We start from the raw sequence: 24,489 nt of genomic DNA, 5'->3' as shown, positions 1-24,489 counted from the left end.
TTCGGTACATTTTACGATTTGGAAAATATAAGATAGTAATACAAAGTATCTTAGTTTTTGGGCTTTTTAAAAGCTTTTGTAAAGTAGGGATTTAATGTAGGAAAGTAACATATCTTGTGTATCGGTATAGAAAGATATTACGACTCAGGAAATTCGCCTCTAATACGGCTTACATTAGCGTTCCATCTCCTCTGTCGATCAGCGTTATCCTAATTTCGCTTTTTATAATATAATACGATCTTAATAATATTTCACTTCGACACGATAACGTACCTTTTTCATTTCAATAAAGTAATTTATTGTACAGATACCTACACCGTGTGTACGAATAACCCGACAGATTTTAAAGATGAGTTCTTAACCGCATTTATAGACTAAAATGTCGTACAAAGTTTTCTGAAATCGGTCTTGTTTTAGAGATAATTACAATTATTGTGAAAATTTGGCTGCAATGCTGCCACTAAGGGACTTGGTTTAGACATACATTTTAACAGACATTAAAGTGTTGAAGGAAACTTGCAATATTTTTCTGTAAATATAAAAGCCAAGATGTAAAAAGAAATAATGCAAAAACAGAAATATAAAACTGAAGATGTAAAAAAAAAATATTTTTGCCTTATTTGACCAAAATTCATAAACATTTTTTGCTCCTTATGACCTCAGGAATGTGGTTAAAATCTGTCGGGTTATTCGAGACCAATAGTTGTATATTAATCACACGTGAATTATATACATAGATATATAACAGTAATAATACCGAACAATATTTTAGCCCCACATTACGTTTCGATTGATTTTTGTTGAGCTATTGGCTAACCATTTGTATTTTTGCAGGTTCTTCGTCAGATATAGTCCGGAATGGTAAAACAGTTCGATTTTCCCTGATCAACTGCCCGTCTCATTTGGAGGTATTTTCGTTTTGGTTAATTAACGCATTTAAAAAATATATTCAATTTGATAGAAATTATTACTGCTGACATTATATGTTTTAATGGGAGTGACCAAAACTTCAATAAGAGTCGATTTCAACCTAACGAACCCTAATTCAAAGGAGTTAGATGTTACAGTGTTTTTATAATCATCTTCCGATCCCATCACGTACGCTTCGAACAATCTAGAACCAAATTAGGAAAAAAAACAACATAACTAATGCCACTTTCAAAATATCCTGGCTTGAAAGGATAGGATCAAGTATGTAGTGCAAACTTTTTTACAATCGCAGACAGGTGCAAAAATACTATAGTACAGTCGCCATCAGATATATCGGAGCGCCCGAGGTGCATAATATAAGGTGCTAGGTGCGAGGTGCTAAATTTTGCAAACGAGGTCTTTAGATGCACGATAGCAGCAGGCTGGAGACAATAAAGACTCGAGTTACATACAACTTGCGAAGAAAAATCTAAATTTTAAGTGATACTGATAATGGTTACCATACTATACCTGTAATAAGATCTTTTTCGAGTTTTCCCGAGGGTCTACAATATAGGGTTCTTCAAAAAAGGAGTGTACAGGTTTTTAAAGGGTCGGCAACGCGCATGTAACACCTCTGAAGTTGCAGGCGTCCATTGTGTACGGTGACTGCTTACCATCAGGCGGGCCGTATGCTTGTTTGCCAAAAAAAATACTAGTCGGCAAGAAGTAGTTGGCCTTCCTGTGAAGCTGGGTTCAAATCCCGGTAAGGAAAATTATTTGCATTGTGAGCATATAATTATACACATATATGTAGAGTCATGAATATTTTTATTAACTTCAATAAGGCTTATGAATACTTAGATGAAGATAATAAGTAGGTACCATAAAATAGTGACACTTTCCTATATATTTGCAGGCCGCCAATCCAGTGTCTATGGGCAAGGCGCGATCCAAACAATTGCAGCTGAAAGAAGGAGATTACTCGACCGACGGCTCCTCCAAGATGGGCGACAAAGTATTAAATTTGCAAGTAAGATTCCTTAAAATAAATATATCGTGGCCCTTTGGCCTCCGTCAGACGGCATACGAACGTGTCTTGAATATTGACGACGGATTATAGAACAATTCGGGCAATAACGTTTTAAGAAAAAACATCCAAAGACTTGTGAAGAAATAAGGCATAACGGCGTTATGCGCGTTGTCGTACATAGTGCGTATACATAATGCGTAATGTATAGCAGCATACTATTTATGTTTTACCTAAACAAAGGTTCAGTGAACTGAGTAACTCCGTAATCAGTCTGTTATATTACAAAAAAAAAATCGTCAAAAAAACAAAATATACAATTTTATACCGCAACATACAAAATATGGATTTAAAAAATCATTTTTATCTACACACATATCATAAACCCTCTAAAATCCGTAATCCGCCTTTAAAATCCGTAAATAATGGCCAACATTACGATACACTGTTTTGTTAAAACTTTCTTATCTGTGATAATGTTGTAATTGCTTCATAACTACATCAAAATCGATTTGGTTATGACATTCAAATTTGGAACATCTCTGAAAAAAAGCAGTTCGATTTGACCTCTGTTCTAATATCAGTCGAGATGCCTTTTTGTTCGTAATGGAATGTAGTTGTATCGAATGATACGGAAATAGGCGCCCGATTCTAGTTTGTCACTGAATTAAAAAAAACTACGAATGCATGACATGCGTGAAAAAAGTTTTCATTTACCGCCATTTGACGTACAGTTTATCTTTTAATTAGTTTTAAGTATGAAATGATGATGAAAATATCTGAACACGCATCTATTGTCAAGGAGTTAGAGTGTGTGTTCAGATATTGTGAACACCTTGGCCGCTCCGATATATCTGATGGTTACTGTACATAGGTGTTACAATTAAGTACTTAGTATCTCTATGTCTTACCCGTACCAGCATTAGGTGTGCAAATTTTGTTTTGTGTTGTTAAGTTAACAATAAATTGCATGCTTAAATTTTACCTTACTCTAAACAATAAATGATTTTTAATATTGCATTAAAACAAATCAATGTTGTCTCTTTTATATTCGTTAATTGAGTAATACTTTTTGTTTGATAAAAATGCAAACAGACGTTTCTTAAAAAGACTACCAAAGAGAATTTGAAATAGAGGTGGATTGTCAAAGAAAATTTTCTAACCACAGTAAATTTACTGCCATCTTTCGACACATGATTAAATCTTTTAGAACGCCATTTGAATTTAATCCTTATATTCTTTCACTGATATGTGTTAAATTTGTTAAATATGAAAAAGTTTTCGATATCCGACATTAAGTACGAAAGATACCGACCTGAGCCGGCCTGAGTGGCTATAATGTGTATTTAAATTATACGATACCTATACTAAATGGTACACAGGTAATCTATATAAAAAACAACCCACAACTGTCTGTACTTATCAGCTCTGTCTTCCATTTCGGTGCTTATTGTATAGGAACAATGTTTTTGAGCCTTTTGATATGTAGATAACTTTGACTTGAACCACTTGAACCAACCCATCCCAATTTCCTGCCTCGGACCCGATGGCTGCTCCAATATTGAGTTAGGATGGATGTAATTATTACATATTTGCTATTTACATTCATAAAGTGAAACCCATTATCGTATGTAAATTGTTTTTCTGTGGCATATTTTAAGGTACTTTCCTTGTTAGTTTCGCTCCAACTTAATTAGTTTATTTTGGCTTTTAGCTAGGTCGTCCAGTTTGTTGTTGTTGGTCTAAGGCACAACCTAAAACTAATAGTTATTCATTTTACAAGGGGGCAAAGTTGTTGTTTAACCGCTCGTGCTAATATTGATACCCAAGCAAGTGAAAGATTCCAAAATTAAACCACGAGCGTAGCGAATGGTTCAAAAAATTGAATTTTGAGCGTTGCGAGTGTTTCAAGGGATGAGGGTTAAACAAAATTTGCCCCGAGTGAAACACAACATTTTTCACCACACCAACCCAAAGAAAATTTGAACTGCAAGATATCTAACAAAATCAACCCAAATCAAATCCAATTGAACATCATTAAATATTTATCATTTAAAATCATCATTTCAATCATCAAAAGTCAATTTTACCAGCTAATACAAGGAAACAATTCAAAATTTGCATCAGATTACTTTGCCCCAATCGTGGATAAAATACAACTTTCTCATAAGTTTTTGAAAAACATATTTAAACTTATAGCTCATTAGGTTTACTGTTGGGTAAAACCTCTAGTAGAGGTCACACAACAAAAAGTTACTTACTGATTGAAGAAGAATAGACGAGCACGATTAGGGCACAATTTATCTATAGGCTTTACGTCATACCACATCAATAAAAAAAAGAATGTCAGCAAAATGTTTTGTAAATGAGAATAGTACGTTTCTGTACCCCATTCGAGTTGGGATCTGGAATTGAAATCCCTAGCTAATGATACCCAAAAACCTCCCTAATAGGATTAAACCACTCTTACAGAATTTAAGTACCTACATTCAGTAAGTAGCAACGCGAATGCAACTTATTATTGTATAAAAATCAATGCAGTAGCTAAACGCATCCGTCGGGCTCGGCTACTATTCGGAGGCTTTTTAAAAGCACCAATAGGAGCGCCCCACATATTTTCTAACGTAGCCAATTAAAGGCACCTAAATTTAAACCACCTTTTGTACTGATCAAATATTGCAAATGACTCTTTCATCATCCTCCATACTATCAACACCCACTTTCTACATTTAACCGTTTTGGCAAGAACCCTTCTAAACCAGTGCCTTTTGGAAGATTATACTTCACTTTATTATCAATCGAAGATTTATTTGAGTCGTGGAGACCCTGACCTGCACGGCGGCTACATAATATAAAAGCTTTCCTAATAGCCTTCCTTGCTAACTATATTTAGTTAGAAAACAAATCAGACAGCATTTAAAGGCTACAAACCCTTTGTAAAACGTGACCCAGATAAAAAAGGAATTTTCTGACAACAACATTAGGTATACTTCAATTTATAGTAAATTAATTCAATACTCAATCGTTTTATAAATCCATTTATCCAATTTTCGTTACTAACTGTACAATCATATCGTATATCGTTAGCAATCAGAACAAAGTGAAAGGTTCACAAAACTCTGAGAGCACACTAACAGGGTCCAGCTCCCGTATTCCTATGACATGACAGCCTTTGCTACTTGTTAGGGTTCCGTAGCCAAATGGCAAAAAATGGAACCCTTATAGATTCGTCATGTCCGTCTGTCTGTTCGTTTATGTCACAGCCACTTTTTTCCGAAACTATAAGGGCTACACTGTTTAAACTTGGTAAGTAGATGTATTCTATGAACCGCATTAAAATTTTTACACAAAAATAGAAAAAAAAAACAATAAATTTTGGGGGTTCCCCATACTTAGAACTGAAACTCAAAAAATCTATGGAGAGGTCTTCAAAAATGATATTTAGGTTTCTAATATCATTTTTTTCTAAACTGAAAAGTTTGCGCGAGAGACACTTCCAAAGTGAAAAAATGTGTCCCCCCCCCCCCTGTAACTTCTAAAATAACAGAATGAAAAATCTAAAAAAAATATATGATATACATTACCACGCAAGCTTCCACCGAAAATTGGTTTGAACGAGATCTAGTAAGTAGTTTTTTTTAATACGTCATAAATGGTACGGAACCCTTCATGGGCGAGTCCGACTCGCACTTGGCCGCTTTTTGTATATTAGGTATCGGCAGGAGAGTTGAAGTAGATGATTACACACAACACAGCTACACAGAGTAGTCTAAATCTAAACTAATCATGTGACTAGAATAAAATAAGGCAACCTTTCGTCAGTAAGGTAGTCTTAAACTCTCATCATCATCATCATTTAAGAGCATGGCTCTTGTCGGTGGAGTAGACGCCAGTTTTCGCGGTCCTCGGCCAAGTTCTTTAGGTCCCTGTAAGACACGACATTTGCTTTTCCTTTTAGTTGCTGCGTGTAGCTTGCTCGTGGTTGTCCTCTTCCCCTTCTACCTTCGATCTTGCCTTCCAAAATAGTTTTAAAGAAAGTGTCGTGTCTTATCAAGTGACCTATCATTTTTCCTAGTCTATTCTCTATGACCCTCAGTAGGTTTTTTCTCTCTCCAACAATTCGCTCGTTCGTTTTTTTCTCAGTCCAACTTATTCTCTCCATTCTTCTCCACAACCACATCTCAAAAGCCTCTAATTGCTTCCTATCTTTCTACCTCATTGTACACGTCTCACACACATACAAAGCGATACTCCAGATGTATATCTTAATTAGGCGTTTTTTTGTATTAAACTCTCAATGCGCCCTTAATGAAATAGCATAGCATCTAACAATGTCCATATTACTGTATAACTAAAAAAAGCGCATTTAACCCAATAGAAACCTACCACGGTTAACCTTAATTCTTTCTAGACACATGTGTAGCTGTCACTGTATTTTATTTTCTTATTCTTGTTCATAAACTATAGACTGTATTTTATTCGCAGATCCACGGTGACGCGGCCTTCACCGGGCAGGGCATCAACCAAGAGGCCCTCATGCTATCCCGCGCCCCGCACTTCGACATCGGCGGATCCATACACGTCATCGTCAACAACCAAGTAAGATAACATAACTACTAAACTTTGCCTGCCTATCTGTTCTCTCTTTTGCCTTTTCATGCTTAAACCGCTCAATCGATTTAGGTGTATAGTAGGTAGATGAAATTTGGTAAGCTGATAGTTTGAGTAAAGGACATGGGATAATTTTTGTCACGGTACATGTATAATACTGCCTCTAGCAATACTCATATATGCAGCGCTGGGAGGGTAAGGTTTTTTGGTATCGGGGATTGCCTATGTTCCCTATACCTCTCAGTTAAGTTGTATTTTCCTGCTTCAATAGGCTCTATTTCGCAATTTTTGTCTCAGCCGTTTATTCACAATGTACCTTCTATTATAACTGTCGATACACTTTCATTATGTTTTGATAGATTCAAAAAGTTTTGAATGTTGTTACCCGACAATGTTGAAGTAAAAGGGTGTGAGTCTAATCTATCATCTCATGTATTCCTAAGTTATTTCAATGTAAGTTTCATCAGTATGAATAAGAATACGAAGTTCTTGGACAAAATCAAAGTTCTATTCAGAAAATGCTTACTCGATTTACTTATTCACGAAACTTTTATTACGTACTCGTAAATGTACGAGTCATGAAAAAGCAAACTTCAATACAATTTTCATAAAGGATAAAGGATCCACACGCGACACTAAAGCAGCAATTCATCTTAGCTTAACCAACACTTTTTTTTTACACACGTCTCCGTCGCAAGTGCCGTCATAAGGCTAACTTATTCCTTATCAACTTATTATACAATTATACATTAATATACATACATGATGTATATTATATCTATTTAAGGGTCTACTTAGGTAATTAACTGTCGTCTGCATTCGTATTAGAGGCCACATATGATGAAGTTAATAATGATTTCCACCGAACACATAACAAATGTTATACAATTTTACTGATTGGCCGATTGGGTTTTACTTATACCGAAAACCCTCGTTAGTAACACAAGAGTTACATTCGGGGTCTCAATCTTTTATAATGAAGTTAAATTACTGCTTAGTAGAAACAGTGTACGTAAATTCTTTGTCCAGAGCTCGCTTTGCGCGGCTTAAGCTTGTTATACATGTATTACACTACACAATATTTTTCAGGATAGAATAATCTTGGTTTACAAAATGGAAGAAAGGAGCAAAACTCTCAACGCTGGAACAAATTATTCATGCGAGGCTTTGTGGGAAACTATACGGTTAGCCGATGCATACATTTTCTAATCCCGTGTTGTTATAGTATTTTATGCAACAGTTGTATAAGAAGGGTCAAAAAAGGCGAGTGGCGTGAGTTACAATGTGAGCCGCAGCCGAAGGCGTAGGCGAACATTGTAAAGGAATACGCCACGAGCATTTTTTGACCTACTTATACAACGTTGCATACAATATTTTTCCTACGAGTCAACAAATAAATCTTAATTTAGGTAAACAAATTACAGCAAAAGTATATAGCCAAGACGCGCGAGCATACCTTGTTACGCGCCCAGCCCGCCCCGGGCCGCGGCCGGCCGGTCGGCGACACCTCGTAACTCATGAGGCCCTGGTACTTGCTACTTGCTAAATTAAATTTTTGGACAGTTTTTTCTCAATTTTGGCCACCGTAGCCTAAGGAGACTAACAAGCAACGCTAAGCGGTCTTCGTAGTCTATGGGTGTTGCTGTATTACGGGTGTCACATGCGTGTTTCTGACTTATGAAGTAATTATTTTTACTATGCAACCAAATTAATATTTTGTAAGTTGGCAGCAATGCACTTAGTTTAAAACTGTATTCGTTTTGGTTTTGTTAGGTTGGTAGCCATTAATCGCAGTAACGTTATAGCGATTAAAAGCACAAGAGCTTTTATGAGGAATAGACAATATAGACTTTTCTTGAAACCTTTTATGTATGTTCTTATATTCGTGTTAATGAATGCATAAATGACAGATAACAGTAGAGGAGTAGGAAAAAGTACATAATGAACTTTCACTTGCATAAGCCGCTTCATGAAGCAGAATACTTTAACCTACCTATTATAATTTAAAGTAAATAATATTATTGTTTCTGATTATATAAATAATATTGTTGTTACTATTATAATTTGAACTTTTATACATTGATTTTATAATGAATAATTAATTAATTCAACACTGTGTTTTTATAATCGTAATTACAAGGTATAAAGTACAGAATGTACTCACTATCAAGAAATGACTTGTAACTTTTTGTTATTAATAAATATTTGTATTTGTATTTGTATTTGAATATCTTTACGGGCTGGAATGATTAAATGAGTCTGCACGGGCTAACAACACATCCTCTGTCATAAGATACTACATTGAAAGATTGTCGATCTCTTATTTTTATTAGGAATCAGAAAACCCAACGCGAGCTGATCATCTCTATCAACTCTAGATAGTATCGTAAAGTAGGGGTACTTTGAATCGCGGGGCTTGTCATTGAATTTTGAGAAATGGAGAGTTGATATTTGAACGCACGCTTAAGAATTATATGATTTGGTTGGCAGCATTAACAGAAATACATGATGAAATCGTTTAGAAACCAATTCCTTTCATTTTAAAAATCAATGGTTAATGTTTCCCCGCGTTTCAAAGTAACCTCAGTTTACCAGTAGATCACAAATCGAAGGAAAGTTTTCTAATATTTTTACAGTACATATGGTGCCACTTTACCGCACTAAGTACATTACGTAACTATATAGAAAATTAAAGGGCCATATGTACTGTAAAACGTTGTACGATACATGTGCGAATAGGTTCCTATTTTTCGAACTTGCATCGTAATTTACTATTGCGTTGAGCAATGACATGTAAATACCTATTAAAGCAGTTTTATATCGTGTCTTAAATTTATCTATAAATATTACATACTTGCTCACTTGCTCAGTGATAAGTGATTACGATATTCTTTACTGTTTAATTAGAGCCATAGAGAGATTCCCTCGTTAAGTCAATATTTAAATTCCGAAGATAATCTTTGTACTGGAAAACGGCTGCACGTACAGTCGCGGACTTAAAATGTTAACCCATTAGAGTTCAAGTTAATTTGGTTGGTAATACTAACGGTATGAAATGTGCAATGTAAAGTAAATCCTAAATGCCTCAGCAATTTAGTTCCCTGACTTACCTACGTATATGGCAGGCTCGTGATCCCCGTTATTCCGTCCGAGACGCAACTCAATTTCCACGGAACACTGTAACGGAATTGTGCATTGGGGAGATACGCATTCCAATTATTCAGCAAATCTCGGATCATTCGCTGGCGCTGCAGGTGAAGATGTGGGCAGAAATAATTATCGCTGAAACAGATAATCTTGTGTGTAAGTGACAAACTAAAAAAAATACCGGGCTTATAGTAAGTTCCGTTATCTAAAATCCCCATTTTAGGCCCTCAAGAAAAAACAGCAGCCTCTACTCTAAACCCTCTGCTATAAAATCCCAATACACCTTAACCTAACTAATAACTAATGAGTGTGCGGCCTACCTAATGTGCGGTCAGAGATAGACAACCTTTGGATATTTGCAAGTCCAAAGTTACATTTACGTGTGCTTCAAACCCTTTCTATTTCTTTATGAATAATGAATATTTAATGTGTTGACAGCCAAAATGAAATATTTAAGTCCCTGTCGTACCCTTAATAACGGAGGCCCGTTTTTTTTTGTATTGTGAAATTTGTAAGTATGTAGTCTCAAACTACAGTTTGAATAATAAAAGAGCGTCCTGTCCCTAGTAGCGATAAAACTTAGTTTTCTTGATTCTTGAAAAAAATTGCATTGCACATACTTGAACACGACGAAATACAATTAAGTATGTTTACACTTCTTGTGAACATACTGTCTTATTGTCGAGTTACAATATAATGTCACGAATTAGGTTCTTGGCTTAGAACGACGGTTCTAGAATCATAATATTCATGCATGATAATGTTCTGTGCGAACATAGTGTTGTAGATACATGATCGCTTCCCTAAACTCATCGCTTGACCTAGCACAGATTGTAGTCTGAGGCAACAAGGAGGTCAATTCTAATTTATAAAATGATGGCAATTTTATCTCATGTTGATATTTTTATACCTATGCACCTCGCTTATAGGTACTTACACCTTAGTGAGAGCGAGATGTTGTGCGTAATAATAATAACATATTCATATCTACTGGCTCGAGCTAGATCTCGCAATCACCCATAGCTCCGCCATTTTGAAAATAACTGAATGGACAAATAAAAAAAACATATATTTATTTATCGAACCTACTCACAAAATTTCACTAGAATCAGTTGATAAATACGAACTGTACTGGACAGCCGGACAGCCGGACATAACAAAGCATTTTTGCCCAAGCTGAAATGGAGACGCTTCGCGCTCGCTCCGTAAATGGGTATATTTTTTAAAGTTCGAATGTCACTAAGGGGCTTTGTAATTTTCTCGCGCCAAATATGGCTGAAAATCGAGTGTTCCGCTTCTGATACATTCAATTCAATGTGATCGTGATTTATTTTACAGGTATAATATATAACGATTATGTCCATAAAAATGGAGCGACAGGGGTTTATTTACATCCTACTTGTACCTACGAATTGAAATAGTGATTGATGATAGTTGCCTGGTGCTTCAGAGTTGTTAGGTTACTTTGAAAGTAGTGCTTCATTGATAGATACTAATTATTACAAGCAACTTAGGGTCAAGCAGAAATCGTATATCAATTCTATATGTGGGGCCGGAGAGTCAAAAATTATGCAACATTATTGTTGTTAGAATTTGAAATTAAATTATGTAACAGAAGTGTTATATTATTATTTACTAGATATATTTTACAGGTCGGATTCACATTGCCTGCTCATCGAGGACGGTCCTGCCGTTACGTCACAGACTTGGCGAAGACTATAGCGTCTCCCGTCATACACGTCAACGCCGACCACCCAGAGGTCAGTGTTTAGAAAATATATTGTATAATTATATGTATAAATGTTAAAATATATAACTAACGCTATACCGATCACATAAGTATCGGCTAGCACTCGGACCACACATATTTTCTGAGCTGCACTCAATTTTCGAGCAAAATTGTAATATTCATAAATAAAATTCGGCTGGGTATAGACATTAACTAATCAATTATATATGAAGATCGTGTCATTCACGAAGATATGTGCCTTGACTCGTATTGTCATGTTAATAAAGGTTGATTTGACAAATCCCGATGACGCGGGAATGACACGAAGTATATGCTTTAAAACATATTACTTAGGTAACATATAGGCAGTTTCCGTAAAATTATATTTCTCGAAAGTGACACGTACAGGTCAGTGACTCTGACAAGTGGGCGACATGCTGTATCCTCTGTTTACTCGTATATTCTTGACTATCAGAAAATTGTGTCAATCAAAATTTGTGCGTACAGTCGCCAGCAAATATAAGCCAGGAGCAACCAAGGTGCTTAAACATGCACTTTAACGTTTTGGCAATAGAAGTTCCGATATATCTGATGGTCACTGTACCTATACAGTGACCGCCGTATTGATCGAACTTTTCCTAAGCCGGCTTAGATCGGGAACAAAACTGAAAAGCAAAGCGAGGAAAACCACTCGGAAAATATGGCACCGTCTTACCAATTTAATCTTGCTTGTTCATGAAGACTTGCATCGGGCGAACTATTTTTCTGTTTAATATTTTTATACTTGGTCACATACATTGACATATCGTCTCGCATTTGTTTATGGTACACAAACACTAAACAATAGGAAATGTTGATGGAAAAATATATTATCATTTATCATTATTTCCATTAAAGTTTCAAACAAAAAAACTTATGTTTTTTTCATTTCTCATGCTCTGAAAGCAGGCCGTTGTTGTTTTAAAAAGTGTGCAGAAAATGATACTGATCTGCTCTAGAGCACTTTACTTTAAGTACGTTTTTTTTCTCTTTTCTACGATAGGTAAGCAATTACAATTTCCATTCTGTTAATTGCCTCACCATTCCATATATAAAGATATTTTTACCTAAATTACGATCAAGAAATACTACTGAAGTTTATACTTAGCCGTATTTTTAATGCACATGTATTTTACTTTCTTCGTATCCGAAATAAAAAGTAGAGCGTTTAACTCTGGTGAAAGGCACCATTTCAGTCTTGGAGGACCTTACCTCTACAGAATTGGGTGCCTTTTATCCCTTGGTTAACAATCTACTATTTAAAGCCTTTTGATTGATTTTCTTGACGTTACTTAGTTACTTATTTAATTTAAATTTGACTAAAAGAAAATCGATTTATTGTGAGGTATCCCCTATTCCCAATTCAGTGTCCACCAAATTCATGGCTTTAGGTATAAGGTGACAAGATTTTTGTTTGACTTCCGACGTTCAATCTGTTTTAGCTGTTTTGCTCTTTACGTTTGGTTTACTCTTTCTCTTATTATGCAGTTAGTCCAGAAGGCAACGAACATAGCGTTTGAATATCAGCGGCGGTTCCGCAAGGACGTATTCTTGGACTACAACTGCTTCCGGCGCTGGGGCCACAACGAGGTCGACGACCCCACCTTTACCAATCCTCTGCTCTACAAGGTCATACACAACCGCAAGTAAGTCTGGTATTTAACTCAACAATACAGTTCCTCTTTCCATGCAGGTCCCTCCCTCTTATTCCTTATTAATTTCGGCTAAAAGAGAATGATGGCAAAGCTGAGAGCACTGGGGCCCATTCCTCGAATAATGGGCCCATTTCTCGAACGGTATGAGTCTAATATTATTAGTGTGTTGCCATGGTAACCCATACAACTTGATACGATTTTAAATTTTTGATTCAAAATACTAAACCGAATGAATTGACATATTCACTGTTTCAGAACAATTCCTGATCTCTATGCAGAAAAATTAGTATCGGAAGGTGTTATGAAAGAAAAGGAAATCCAAAACATTTCAGCTGAATACACCAAATATTTACAATCACAATTAGAAGCTGCAAATTCTTATAAACCTGAGGTAAGAAGTTAAGAACACGAAAATGTTAAACATTAAAAAAATATACATCAAAACTCTGTTTACGACTCTAGATATTGTGGTAGTAGGTAGGCACTCTTTGCACACAAATTAAGCGTCATCACAGCGTCATTGTATTTTGCTATCTCTATCGGTTGTTCATATATAATTTTAGTCGTTTAGTTGGATAACTCATGTCATGTCTTTACCTAAGTACTATTTTAGAATATCAAAGGAATATTCCCAATGCAGGGCGATATTTAGAATTATAAGTATACCGGTAACGACCTTAACGGCAACGACTTCTCATAGCTTATTCTCAAACATATATTGCAGGCTTCGTACTACCAAGAGCAGTGGGTCGGCATGGGCGGTGCGCCGCGCGCCGTCGAGACCTGGGACACGGGTGCGGACCTGAATTTACTGCAAACCGTCGGACGCGCCTCTGTTCACACTCCTAGCGAGTTTGTGAGTATGTGACCTTCCTAACTTGGCCGTACGATACCAAGTTACAGAACGCAGTATTTCTTCGCATCTCATACCGTTCTCGGGTATTTGCGTCAATCAGATAAAAATAGGACTGATGTAGTGCCACTTTTTTACTGCCAACTCAGAAAGGGTTGTCCCGTATTTCAGGCACGAATTTTGACACGTAACTTGACGAAACCAATATACGGGATAGTACATTGTCCCGTAATTTTATGATTCAATGGCATTTAATGATAAATATACTTACCTATGTTGATTATTTCACATTTTCCTTTCCAGATAATATAAAAATTGTTGTATTTTAAAATATTTAATATTGTTTTTTAAAGTATTTCATCAAGATATATTTAATTGATTATGCCAAATGTTAGTAATAAAAAAATTACAAAACTTCCGTGTTCCGTGAGACACAGACATATTAAATACATATATTAAAAACGGGTGCGGCCCGCAGTCTGCGCCGGACGCCAACGCAAGCTCCTGACGACCTGCTCGGTACGGAGTGAAACGTGTCGAGCGTTTTTCGAATTAAAATACGTGAGTGACCCGTTTAAAATAGATTGAATAAAAAAATTAATGTTGATTTTTAATAAAAAACGGCCTCTCCCGTATTTTAACCTCGAATCCCGTAATTTTCAATGCAGTTGTCCCGTAAAACCGTAAATCAGATCTGGTCACCCTACTTACCCTCGTCTCTCCTTTCACTTAGCGCTTTCCTGGTGGCATGAAAGAAAATCAGCCCACAATATTGAATTAGCGTATGAATTAGTCGACAAAGCGACTGCCGCGGAAAATTAGACCTTATTTAATAAGGGTTAGATTTCAACAACTAAATTTGAAACTTCACTGTCGGAAGTTTTCACGGCTTCTCTGCGATTGTCTTTACGGCTGTTGTCTTACACAATACCTGATCAACGGTTTATCGAGCCAAAGCATGGAAGTAAGTAGGCAGCTACAATACCTACATACACTAACCCCCTTATTCATAAACGTATACTAAAGTTACGATGCCGCTGATCATCGCTTGTCCCTTTCCGACGTATTGGTATGATGGAAAGGGAAACGATGATCAACGACATCGTAACTTTAGTACACGTTTATGAATAAGGGGGTACATGTTTGCAAACCTCAGCCATTAGATTCTGAATTTAGTGCAACAATTTCGTTTGACGACATTTTCTCGCAAGGCTTATTTAGCACCCTACTGATAAACCATCTAGATATGCCTTGAGCTAAAAACAGACAGATATGACACGAAATATAATGGATCCTCTCACTCACCTGAAGTGTAAGTACTTTAGGTAATATTACACTTATCTCATTTAATTAAAGGCTCTTGTAAAAGTGAAATATTGCTGTTTCAGAACATCCACCCACATCTAGCAAAGATGCACGTGAACAGTCGCATATCAAAATTAACAGATGGGAAAGCGCTGGATTGGGCAACAGCTGAAGCTTTGGCATTTGGTAATTAACCTTTTTTTTTCGCAATGATGTCAACAGTCAAACTCATGTTGAGTTCGCCTGATAATAAATGAATCCGAATATGCCAGCTGCTGGTTTTCAAAGGGAGGAAGTCCTTTAGTTAATTTAGTACTTAATTAATTTAAATAAATAAAATAGTTGGCTTGGTACCTAGCCAAGGTAACAATCGCTTGCGCTACGACAATGAAACGCTTTGTCTCTCTATCACTCCTCCTTTTTTTTTTTTTTTTTCCACACATACAATTATCATTACAGGCTGAACCCAATGCGATAATGTAGCAACAAATTATTGCGACAGTGACAGTTGTGTTTCGTTCGCTACGGGAGCATAAACGATTAGCATGTAGGCTACGCACCCTGTTCGCCAAATATGAGCAAATGAGCATTTAATTTACACAGTAGGTACCCCGACTAAAATAATAAAGGGAAGGGTAACTTTTTGTCCGTAGGTATTTTTCGCCAGCTTGGCAAGGGTATTTTTCATATCTCCTGGGGACCGAGATAAGGAGTAGCCTGTGTCCCTTTCAAGGAAGCTTTCCATAAACTATCTCCTTACAAAATTACGGCGATTTACATCCGTTGCTCTAAGATGGACAGACTCAGTGTAACAACTTTAGCATTTTGTATAGGTATAGTCTATCTTGCAATTGCTCTTACTTCCAGCAGTTTCCCAGCGCTAGACCTGAATAATAATAAAAAAAAACAATCGAGTTTCGTATTTCAAATAAATTAGAAAAGAAATTCTCGGAGTTTAAGATCAATCTTAACTGACCGAGAGTTAGCGAACGTCTCAGTTTCAGCTTGGGTAAAAAATGCTGTCGTATGTCCGTATGTTGTCAACAGGTCGCAATTCTCAACCGATTCTCGTGAAATTGTGTGAGCAGGTTCGATGATTTAATAGAGTTTTTTAGTCGATTCAGTTTTTGATAAGTTTCAACATTTATTATTATTATTCACCCTATTATTCAGTTTAAAGTTATGCTCGCAAAGTCCACAGCTCACAGAGCCACTACTAGTAGTAGTAATAAATAATAAAATAAAGTAAAATAAAAAAGTAACTTATTTCTTGCTAGTACAATGTCAAAACACAATTCATTTTATTTTTAATAGTCAGTTTTAAGTAAATTCTAGGTCACTTATAGAATATTATTTATTATTTTGTTAACTTGGATATAAAACTGTGTAGGGATGTTTGGTGTTGGTGTTATTTGCAGCTGATGTATAGTATAGTTTAAAAAATTTAAAGTATCAGATTGTTGTTTCGAACGAGATTCGGAGATTTAAATAAATTTTTGGCAAAAATTTCATTTTTGGAACAAGTTTTTATCGCTGACTGTATTTTTTTTTCCACAGGCAACTAATACTCATCGAGACAATTCTAAAAACCCCAAAAACACAATTAGGTTGCGTTGTTTTATCACAGAGTTCATATGGCTACCTCCTGTCTCCATCATCCGATCAACTTGGTGGTACCATAATATTGCATTGTCACCCGACTTACATATGTATGCAAATATTCAGCTTCATCGGAAACCGGGAAGTGGGTCAAATTTAACTTGCAAGATTTGATTACAAACAGACAACGGTCAGGTGAAAGTAAATAAAAGCTTGTAAAAACATCTAACTTCGAGAACGTTCCAAGTGAATAGGCTGGCATGAACGATGTAAATAAAAAATCATGGTTAACTTAAATTGGCCAAAATACGAAAATCATGTAAGTTTTATTGCGGTCATGTTAAGCTGGTTCTGTGCCTCTTGTGCTGAATTACCTTCAGTGTCACTATTTATGAGACATACGAGTAAAATGGATACAGATCCACCGCGTACAGATCTTTTGAAGTATTTTAATGTTATCTTGGAGTATTATAAATCTTATGATCTTTTGGAGTATTATAAAATTTGTCCCATACATTCTAACAGTGCAAGTTAAATAAAAGCTTGTAAAAACGTAACTATACACGTAATGTTATCACAGGTTCGTTGCTCATGGAGGGTGTAAACGTGCGGCTGAGCGGCGAAGACGTGGGCCGCGGCACCTTCTCCCACCGGCACGCCATGCTGGTCGACCAGGCCACCGAACACATCTACATACCGCTCAACCACATACATCCCGAGCAGAAGGCTTTTCTAGAGGTAACCTGGCAACTGGTGTAGTCGTTGGCGGACAAACATTAAAATCATGGCTAATCACTAAGTGTTATTTATGTTGCATATAATAGTTAAGACAAATTTATCTATGTTAGGCTTAGAACGCACTGCGATTAATTTCTAGCTGTTTCAGAACCGCAAAAAGTGTAACGTACGGCATGCTTCTTAGATAAAAGCTAGCACTGACTGTAACCGCAAAAAATTAATCGCAGTGCATGCTAACTTGCTAAGCCCTACAACAGAAAATTAGTTCAAATTTGAGCTTTATTGGGCGAGATTAAGGTATCAAATTGAATAAGATTTCTGATTTTTGGGTTGTCATGCCTGGTGGGTCAGTACCGTCGCCATCAGATATATAGAAGCTTTATTTAAATATTTGTGAACACCTTGGCCGCTTCGATATATTTGATGGCGACTGTACCTATACAAGACATGAAATCACCAGCCATTTTTAGTATTCTTATTTATCTGCATGCTTGTGCTCCTATAGATATGTTTATTTCCACTTTTCCAATAATTCATCATTCGTTTCATTCACCTCTCTCTAAGTTCCGAGACCATACCTACTCGTTCAATAATGAGTGGCCAAACTAAGTAAATACTCAAAACATGATGTCGCGAGAACCTTATCCAGTCATTTGTCAGTGTCTTTTACAACAAATGAAAATGAATTTAAAATCCATACAGTATCGTCGTATGTATAACAATACATTCCGTAATGTAAAGAAGCAGACCAAAAAAGACAAGGGAACATTTGTGTTATATGTAGTCAATCGTCAGTACTACTTAGTACTAATAGTCGTCTTTAAAAAAAATATTTCTATAGGAACGTGAAAGAAAAAAAGGTATAGGTACCTGCCTGTAGCGATGGGGGTCAGATGTCTATGCAGGTAACTGTAGGTAAGTACTTACCTCGTATAGTCCCTCGAGCTGCCGGTAGCGGGCCGCATAGATCAATCAAACTTGATTAATTGATTCATTTCAAGTTGCTGCTTACTATACTGAGATAAATGTTACACGTTCATGGATATTTAATATATACATATTGTGTTCGGTCCTTTTAAACATATTTCTACCTGGTACAGAAACTACCAACATTAAATTATATGAGATGCATTTTGTCGAAACCATTCATAAGTGTGCTGGGTGTGCAAACGCTACAAAATTGTATATTCAGGCGCGAACCGTCCCGTTCTAAAGAATTTTAATCTCCGGCAAAGTAAACAGTTCCGTCCGTTATGTACGTCGGTAATGATTCTTTCCTTTTTGCTTTTTTTTCGCTATTTTAAATGGTGTAACCTCTAGTTTAAAAATTCGAGAATACATTTACGGAGTCATCGCCTTCTCCATACAGTGGGGTAGTAATTTCCGATACAAAAGACTGAAACACAAAGACAAGTTATTCTGAGGAACAATGTTATGCCACAGCACAGAGTTAATATAATAGGTATGCAGGCTCGCTTAAACGTACAAAACTGATTTCATAATCATATCATAACACTCCGATGTTTCTGTGTTTGCGTTCCGTGCGCGTAACGCGCAGACAGGGCTGAGTGGAGTTAAAAAATACATAGAAAAGACAAAATATTTCTAAACAAATATGACAGATTTTGTTAGCATTGTCAAATATTTGTATAACCTAAAAGTTTTACGAATAATGATATGATATGATATGATATGATTTATTTATCTCACAATATACAATTTCACTTAAAACTACGCGTGGTAAATTCTTAGGAATTTATATTGTGATTGTCGGTTTGTCTTACTTTATATACATAGGAAAAACATGTGACAATTAATAATTCATTTAAAAAGACTAAAGTTTTTAAAATTCAATTGTATAAATAAATTCACCAAGAACGGGTCGTCATTAAGATAGAAAATAAATAGTTACAGTTACAGAAATAATGTCACCATTAGGGTCGTCATTAAGCTAACAAAGAAGTAAATAATAGTTAATCTTAAAATACAGTTGTCGACAATATGCTTACTATTTAAATAAATCTAATTGGTAAGGTCATAAAACTCTTTTATAGAATACAATGGGTTATCCAATAAAAAGTTTCTCAAACGGCTCTTAAATTTTTCATTAGAGGGCTCGTCTTTTAAGTCTTGGGGTAGTCGCTCGTAGTAAGTTGGACCGATGACACGCGGGTTTTTCCCTGCAAGTGCCATGAACAAATGAACATATATTTCAACTAGTAATTGATATCAATAAAAGGTTTAAATCATAAACAAAATCATGTTTGTCCACAAAAAGTGATTATGAAGAAATGAAGTTACTTAAATTGGTTTGTTTACATTATTTGTCTTTTCTATTGAACTCCACTTATATGTATGTGCGTGCGAAATCGGCTTGTCAATATCAGTTCGTTTCAAGCGAATCGACCTCTATTCTCAACTCTGTCTTTTATAATGAAAATTTAGGTACTTAAAAAAAAAGAAAACATTTTCAAAAAATGTTTTATATAAATTATGTATATTTTCGACTCTGAACTATCTTACCAAAATGCATTTTAAAATTCAATAAGACTGATTACTAAACGATTTTGTTTTTACTGCATTTGTGCATATTATATTTTCCGCTAGCAGTTCACTAACCTTTTACCAAAGATATCATCTTGCGTTTGTAATAAAATCAGTCAGAGTCGAAAGTAGTCATAAACTACCGGGAACTTATACTAGGTACTATACTTCAAAGGGATGTCAGTGTAATCCCAGGGACGGGCGAATTGATGTCGCCAACCGCTTTACGTCGAAAAACCTTTTTAAACTCGGGCGCTGAAGGAGGTTATGAGATTAACGTCCATGTGCGTGTTACTGAATGGTTACTTCAATAAAGGATTTAAAATAGAGCGACAACGCTTATTTATCGCGGAGATTGTCGTTATGTATTCACGTCATAAATCCATACATACAATATAATACAAATACTCTTTATTGCACACCTCAATAGAAGAAAACAATACTAAAGAATACAGCAACACAAGCACAGGTAAAGAACAGGTAGTTTTATTTTATTACTAAAAAGCAATCTCTACTAATAATAAATGATAATTATTTTGTTTTCTTTCCTATGCCATGATTATTTCAGTAATTTCGATATATACTGTGTTAGATTTAGCACTCCTAAAATACTAACCTCTGACGCGCCTTATCTAACCCGTATCCATTCGCCGTGTGGTGCCGGCGTCAGAATAGCACCACCCCATCTCGTCCCGTGGGTGTCGTAAAAGGCGACTAAGGGAAAACCGACGTATGGGCAGCAGCGTCCGTCGAGTATTGTCATCAACATCTACTGCGGTCCCAAATCGTACATTCAACCCAAAAATTTCAATACAAACCCCCACTTAAAAAATCAACCCCCATCATCTCTATCATCTCTAACCCGCCGTGTGGTGCCGGCGTCAGAATAGCACCACCCCATCTCGTCCCGTGGGTGTCGTAAAAGGCGACTAAGGGAAAAACCGACGGACGGGCAGCAGCGTCCGTTGAGTGCTCTATTTATATCTACTGCGGTCCCTCCAACCACAACCAATTTCACCAATTCAAAATCCAAACTAATTCTCTATCCAATATCAAACACTTCGCAAATTTCACACTAATTATAACACAAACCAAATTAAAATTCACCAAAAAAAACTAATAAAAACGCAACAACCTAAAACATAACTAAAATTTCACAAATCTCAACCTGGGCCCATGGCCGCCCATACTCAATGCGGGGACCATGGGTCCATCAAAGCTCACACACATAAACAACGCCGGGTCTCAAAAAATGAGCATCACCATTGTTTGACTGATGGTGATGCCGGACCCGGCATCGCATAAAACATGAATATCATTCGCATATGTCACCTCGGGCACAGGGTCGCCCGTATCCCTAGCGAGGACCCTGTGTCTTCAATTGACACATTAAAACTTTCAAAAAAAAAAAAAAAAAAACCCGTATCCATAACCCGGATTGCACAGTTACACACCCGAAAAACAACGTGTATACCGATAGCGCCGAGTTTTCAGAACCATAACATTGGACAGGGTGGAGGGTTTTAGTCCGTAGGCGGCTGGAGCAATCCCAGCTGAGTCGGCTATGCTGCTAAAACTGGGCTGGCAGTATCCAATGATGATTACCTCCGCACCTCTGACAAAAAAAAATCTTATCCGTTCTAAATTAAAACACGATACCTACACACACTACATTTACAACCTGTAATTGTTTACCCCAGAAAAAGCTGATTATTCAATATTGGAAATCAATAAATTCAACTCTATAATGGACTGAAATTGATAGTAAAATAATTAAGTTAAAGTATAATATATTGTTGGTGTTTCTAACAGGTAGCAAACTCCATCCTGTCAGAAGAAGCGGTGCTCGCCTACGAATACGGGATGGCGTACGACTCGCCCGCGAACCTGTGCATTTGGGAAGCGCAGTTTGGAGACTTCTACAACGGCGCGCAGATCATCGTTGATACTTTCATCGCTTCTGGAGAATGTAAGTAAACTACTGTTGCAAGTTGGCACAGCAAAGGCCCACGATTCTTAAGCATCTACATACTTTGTTACGAACAATTGCCCCACGGCGGGAGTTTAGGCATGCTACCTTGGCAAAACACCACTTCGGTACCTAAATACCGAAGAGGTGTTTTGTCTAGGTTTCCTTCAGAGATTTCCAAATTCCCTAAGTAGCAGTACCACAGCTCCACGGCCAAGGGTTATAAAGGCTCCTCGCACGGCGTTCCCGATAATATTTACTTGTGTTTTGTTCTCACGTCTCATTGATATGGTGCATGGACTGCATGGTTACAGTAGGTCCTTTAAGTAATATTCGATTCAACTTCAATCTGAAGTCATAGTAATAACTTGAAGTCTTCATCTGATCAGAATTTAGATAGAACTGTTCTACTTACAATTGTGTAAAATGTAATTTTTTTTTAACAACAGCTAAATGGATGAGAAGCAACGGACTAGTAATGTTGCTACCACACGGCTACGACGGTGCATGCTCAGAACACTCTTCATGCAGGATGGAGCGATTCCTGCAACTATCTGATAGTAAGGAGACATCCCCGGACTCCGAGACTGTGTGCCTCCACATCGCCAATCCTACTACTCCAGCGCAATACTTCCATCTTTTAAGAAGACAGGTATAACGCGTGGTCCAAGCATTTCTTCTGCAGGGTTGAGTGATTTCTGCAGCTATCCGAACATAAAGAGGTGTGCCTGGACTCCGAAATCGTATGCCTCTACATGGCCTTTCCTACAACTACATTAACAGTCTCCTTAAGCTTCATTGCTGACCTCAATTTTAATGTTTTAAATAGAAAATCTGTAAATCTAAAAGTTACGTGCAAACATGCCAAGTTTGATGTTTTGGAGCTTAGAACTTTGAATAAACTCGTATTGTTAAATAACCTTGATAATATAACATTATCCGGATACAAAATTCATATGCAACTAGCAACTACAGTAAGTAACCTTCGCTTGTTCGAATATCAGATAGTGCGCAACTACAGGAAGCCGCTGATGGTGGTGGCGCCAAAAATACTGCTGCGGTTGGCCGACGCGGTATCGCCTCTGCAGGACTTCGCGCCTGGCACACATTTCAATCCTGTTATTGGTAATTTTGAACCATGTTTCTTTTTAATACATGCCTTCCAGAAGGCTTACTATGGTCGTTCTTATCACGGCCTACGTGATAAAACGTATGTGCATTATTAAATATGTGTAATAACCGCGATCATAATACGCCTGCTGAAGGTAAGTGGGCACCGTACCTCATGGAGGCTGTAAGCTCGATAGGTAACATAGACAGCCTATGGAACAAATGGAGGTCCTTCGCTGTCAACACATCACATCTTCGCTGTCATCTTCAGTAATAGCTATTATATTTTTTATAGAATTTTGCATCCCTCACCAGTACTAACTAGTAGTGACCTTGGTCAGCTCTGGCCAGTCGTGCCACTCCGGGCTTTCGTTGCTCAATTTTGCCATGATAAAAACATTTCAGGCGACCCATTAGCCGACCCCCTAAAAGTGAAGCGGGTCATCCTTGTGAGCGGGAAACATTACTACGAGCTGCATAAAGAGCGAGTGCGCGCTAGGATCGAAGATGTAGCCATTGTGAGGCTGGAGGCACTCAGCCCCTTCCCGCTGCAGGCGCTGCAGACCGAGCTCGACAAATATGCCAATGCAAGAAGTAAGTTACATTTAGGGATAAAAAACCTTTCACTTGCCTTGCTGGATTCTCGAGACGGATATAATTATAGAATTTTCTCAATCCGTGTTTACACCATACTTAATATAGTGAGGAGAGATTTAATTTCTCTAACCATCCCTAAAAGATTGTTCCCTCGGTTAGGCCGATGAAGTATTTTCTACTTACAGTAAATTTGGAAGTGTTACCATTATAAACGTCACATTCATATGACAACATGACATTTTAGTGACATTCCACGCTTGGTTACGTCAAGGTCAGTGCAGTTTTTGCTTAGACGGACTTTAGCTAGGTGCGTCTCCGGCTAGTGGAGATAAAGCTAGTAAAGTCGTATCTATTTACCTAGCGATCGACTATTTTCGTGCAAAAAAAAAACGAAACCCCAGCTGCAAAAACAATATTTATTTATGTTAGATGTAGATTCAGTCTTTTGATTGCTTCAATTACACTGTAAATACATAATAATCGCTAATATATTATTTTCTAAAACACTCGCTTGTGTAGAAAAACTTGCCCATCGTTGTTAGTACTATTAGTTAGGTACATCGACGCCGATCGGAAACTTACCGAGAAATAGCGAACTCGCGAAGTTTATTTTGTGCTAAATAACTATTTTTGTTTTTTACAGCTAGGGTTACG

The 24,489-nt window shown here is 36.9% G+C and overlaps 1 protein-coding gene across 1 annotated transcript in view; it reads left to right on the top strand.

Moving 5' to 3' along the window:
• LOC133516357 (probable 2-oxoglutarate dehydrogenase E1 component DHKTD1 homolog, mitochondrial) overlaps positions 1–24,489 on the top strand; it is a 40,503-nt gene that overhangs the window by 12,678 nt on the left and 3,336 nt on the right. The window contains exons 6-18 of the mRNA XM_061849263.1: positions 835–908; positions 1,829–1,942; positions 6,425–6,538; positions 11,350–11,457; positions 12,954–13,111; positions 13,376–13,511; positions 13,845–13,976; positions 15,362–15,464; positions 17,458–17,615; positions 21,972–22,128; positions 22,578–22,780; positions 23,133–23,253; positions 23,644–23,832. Coding sequence (XP_061705247.1) covers positions 835–908; positions 1,829–1,942; positions 6,425–6,538; positions 11,350–11,457; positions 12,954–13,111; positions 13,376–13,511; positions 13,845–13,976; positions 15,362–15,464; positions 17,458–17,615; positions 21,972–22,128; positions 22,578–22,780; positions 23,133–23,253; positions 23,644–23,832 — 1,767 coding nt within the window. The remainder of the gene's footprint in view (positions 1–834; positions 909–1,828; positions 1,943–6,424; positions 6,539–11,349; positions 11,458–12,953; positions 13,112–13,375; positions 13,512–13,844; positions 13,977–15,361; positions 15,465–17,457; positions 17,616–21,971; positions 22,129–22,577; positions 22,781–23,132; positions 23,254–23,643; positions 23,833–24,489) is intronic.

The sequence above is a fragment of the Cydia pomonella genome, chromosome 3, assembly GCF_033807575.1.
Source record: "Cydia pomonella isolate Wapato2018A chromosome 3, ilCydPomo1, whole genome shotgun sequence".
In the NCBI taxonomy this organism is placed as follows: Eukaryota; Metazoa; Arthropoda; class Insecta; order Lepidoptera; family Tortricidae; genus Cydia; species Cydia pomonella.
This window is presented reverse-complemented; position numbering and strand designations above follow the sequence as displayed.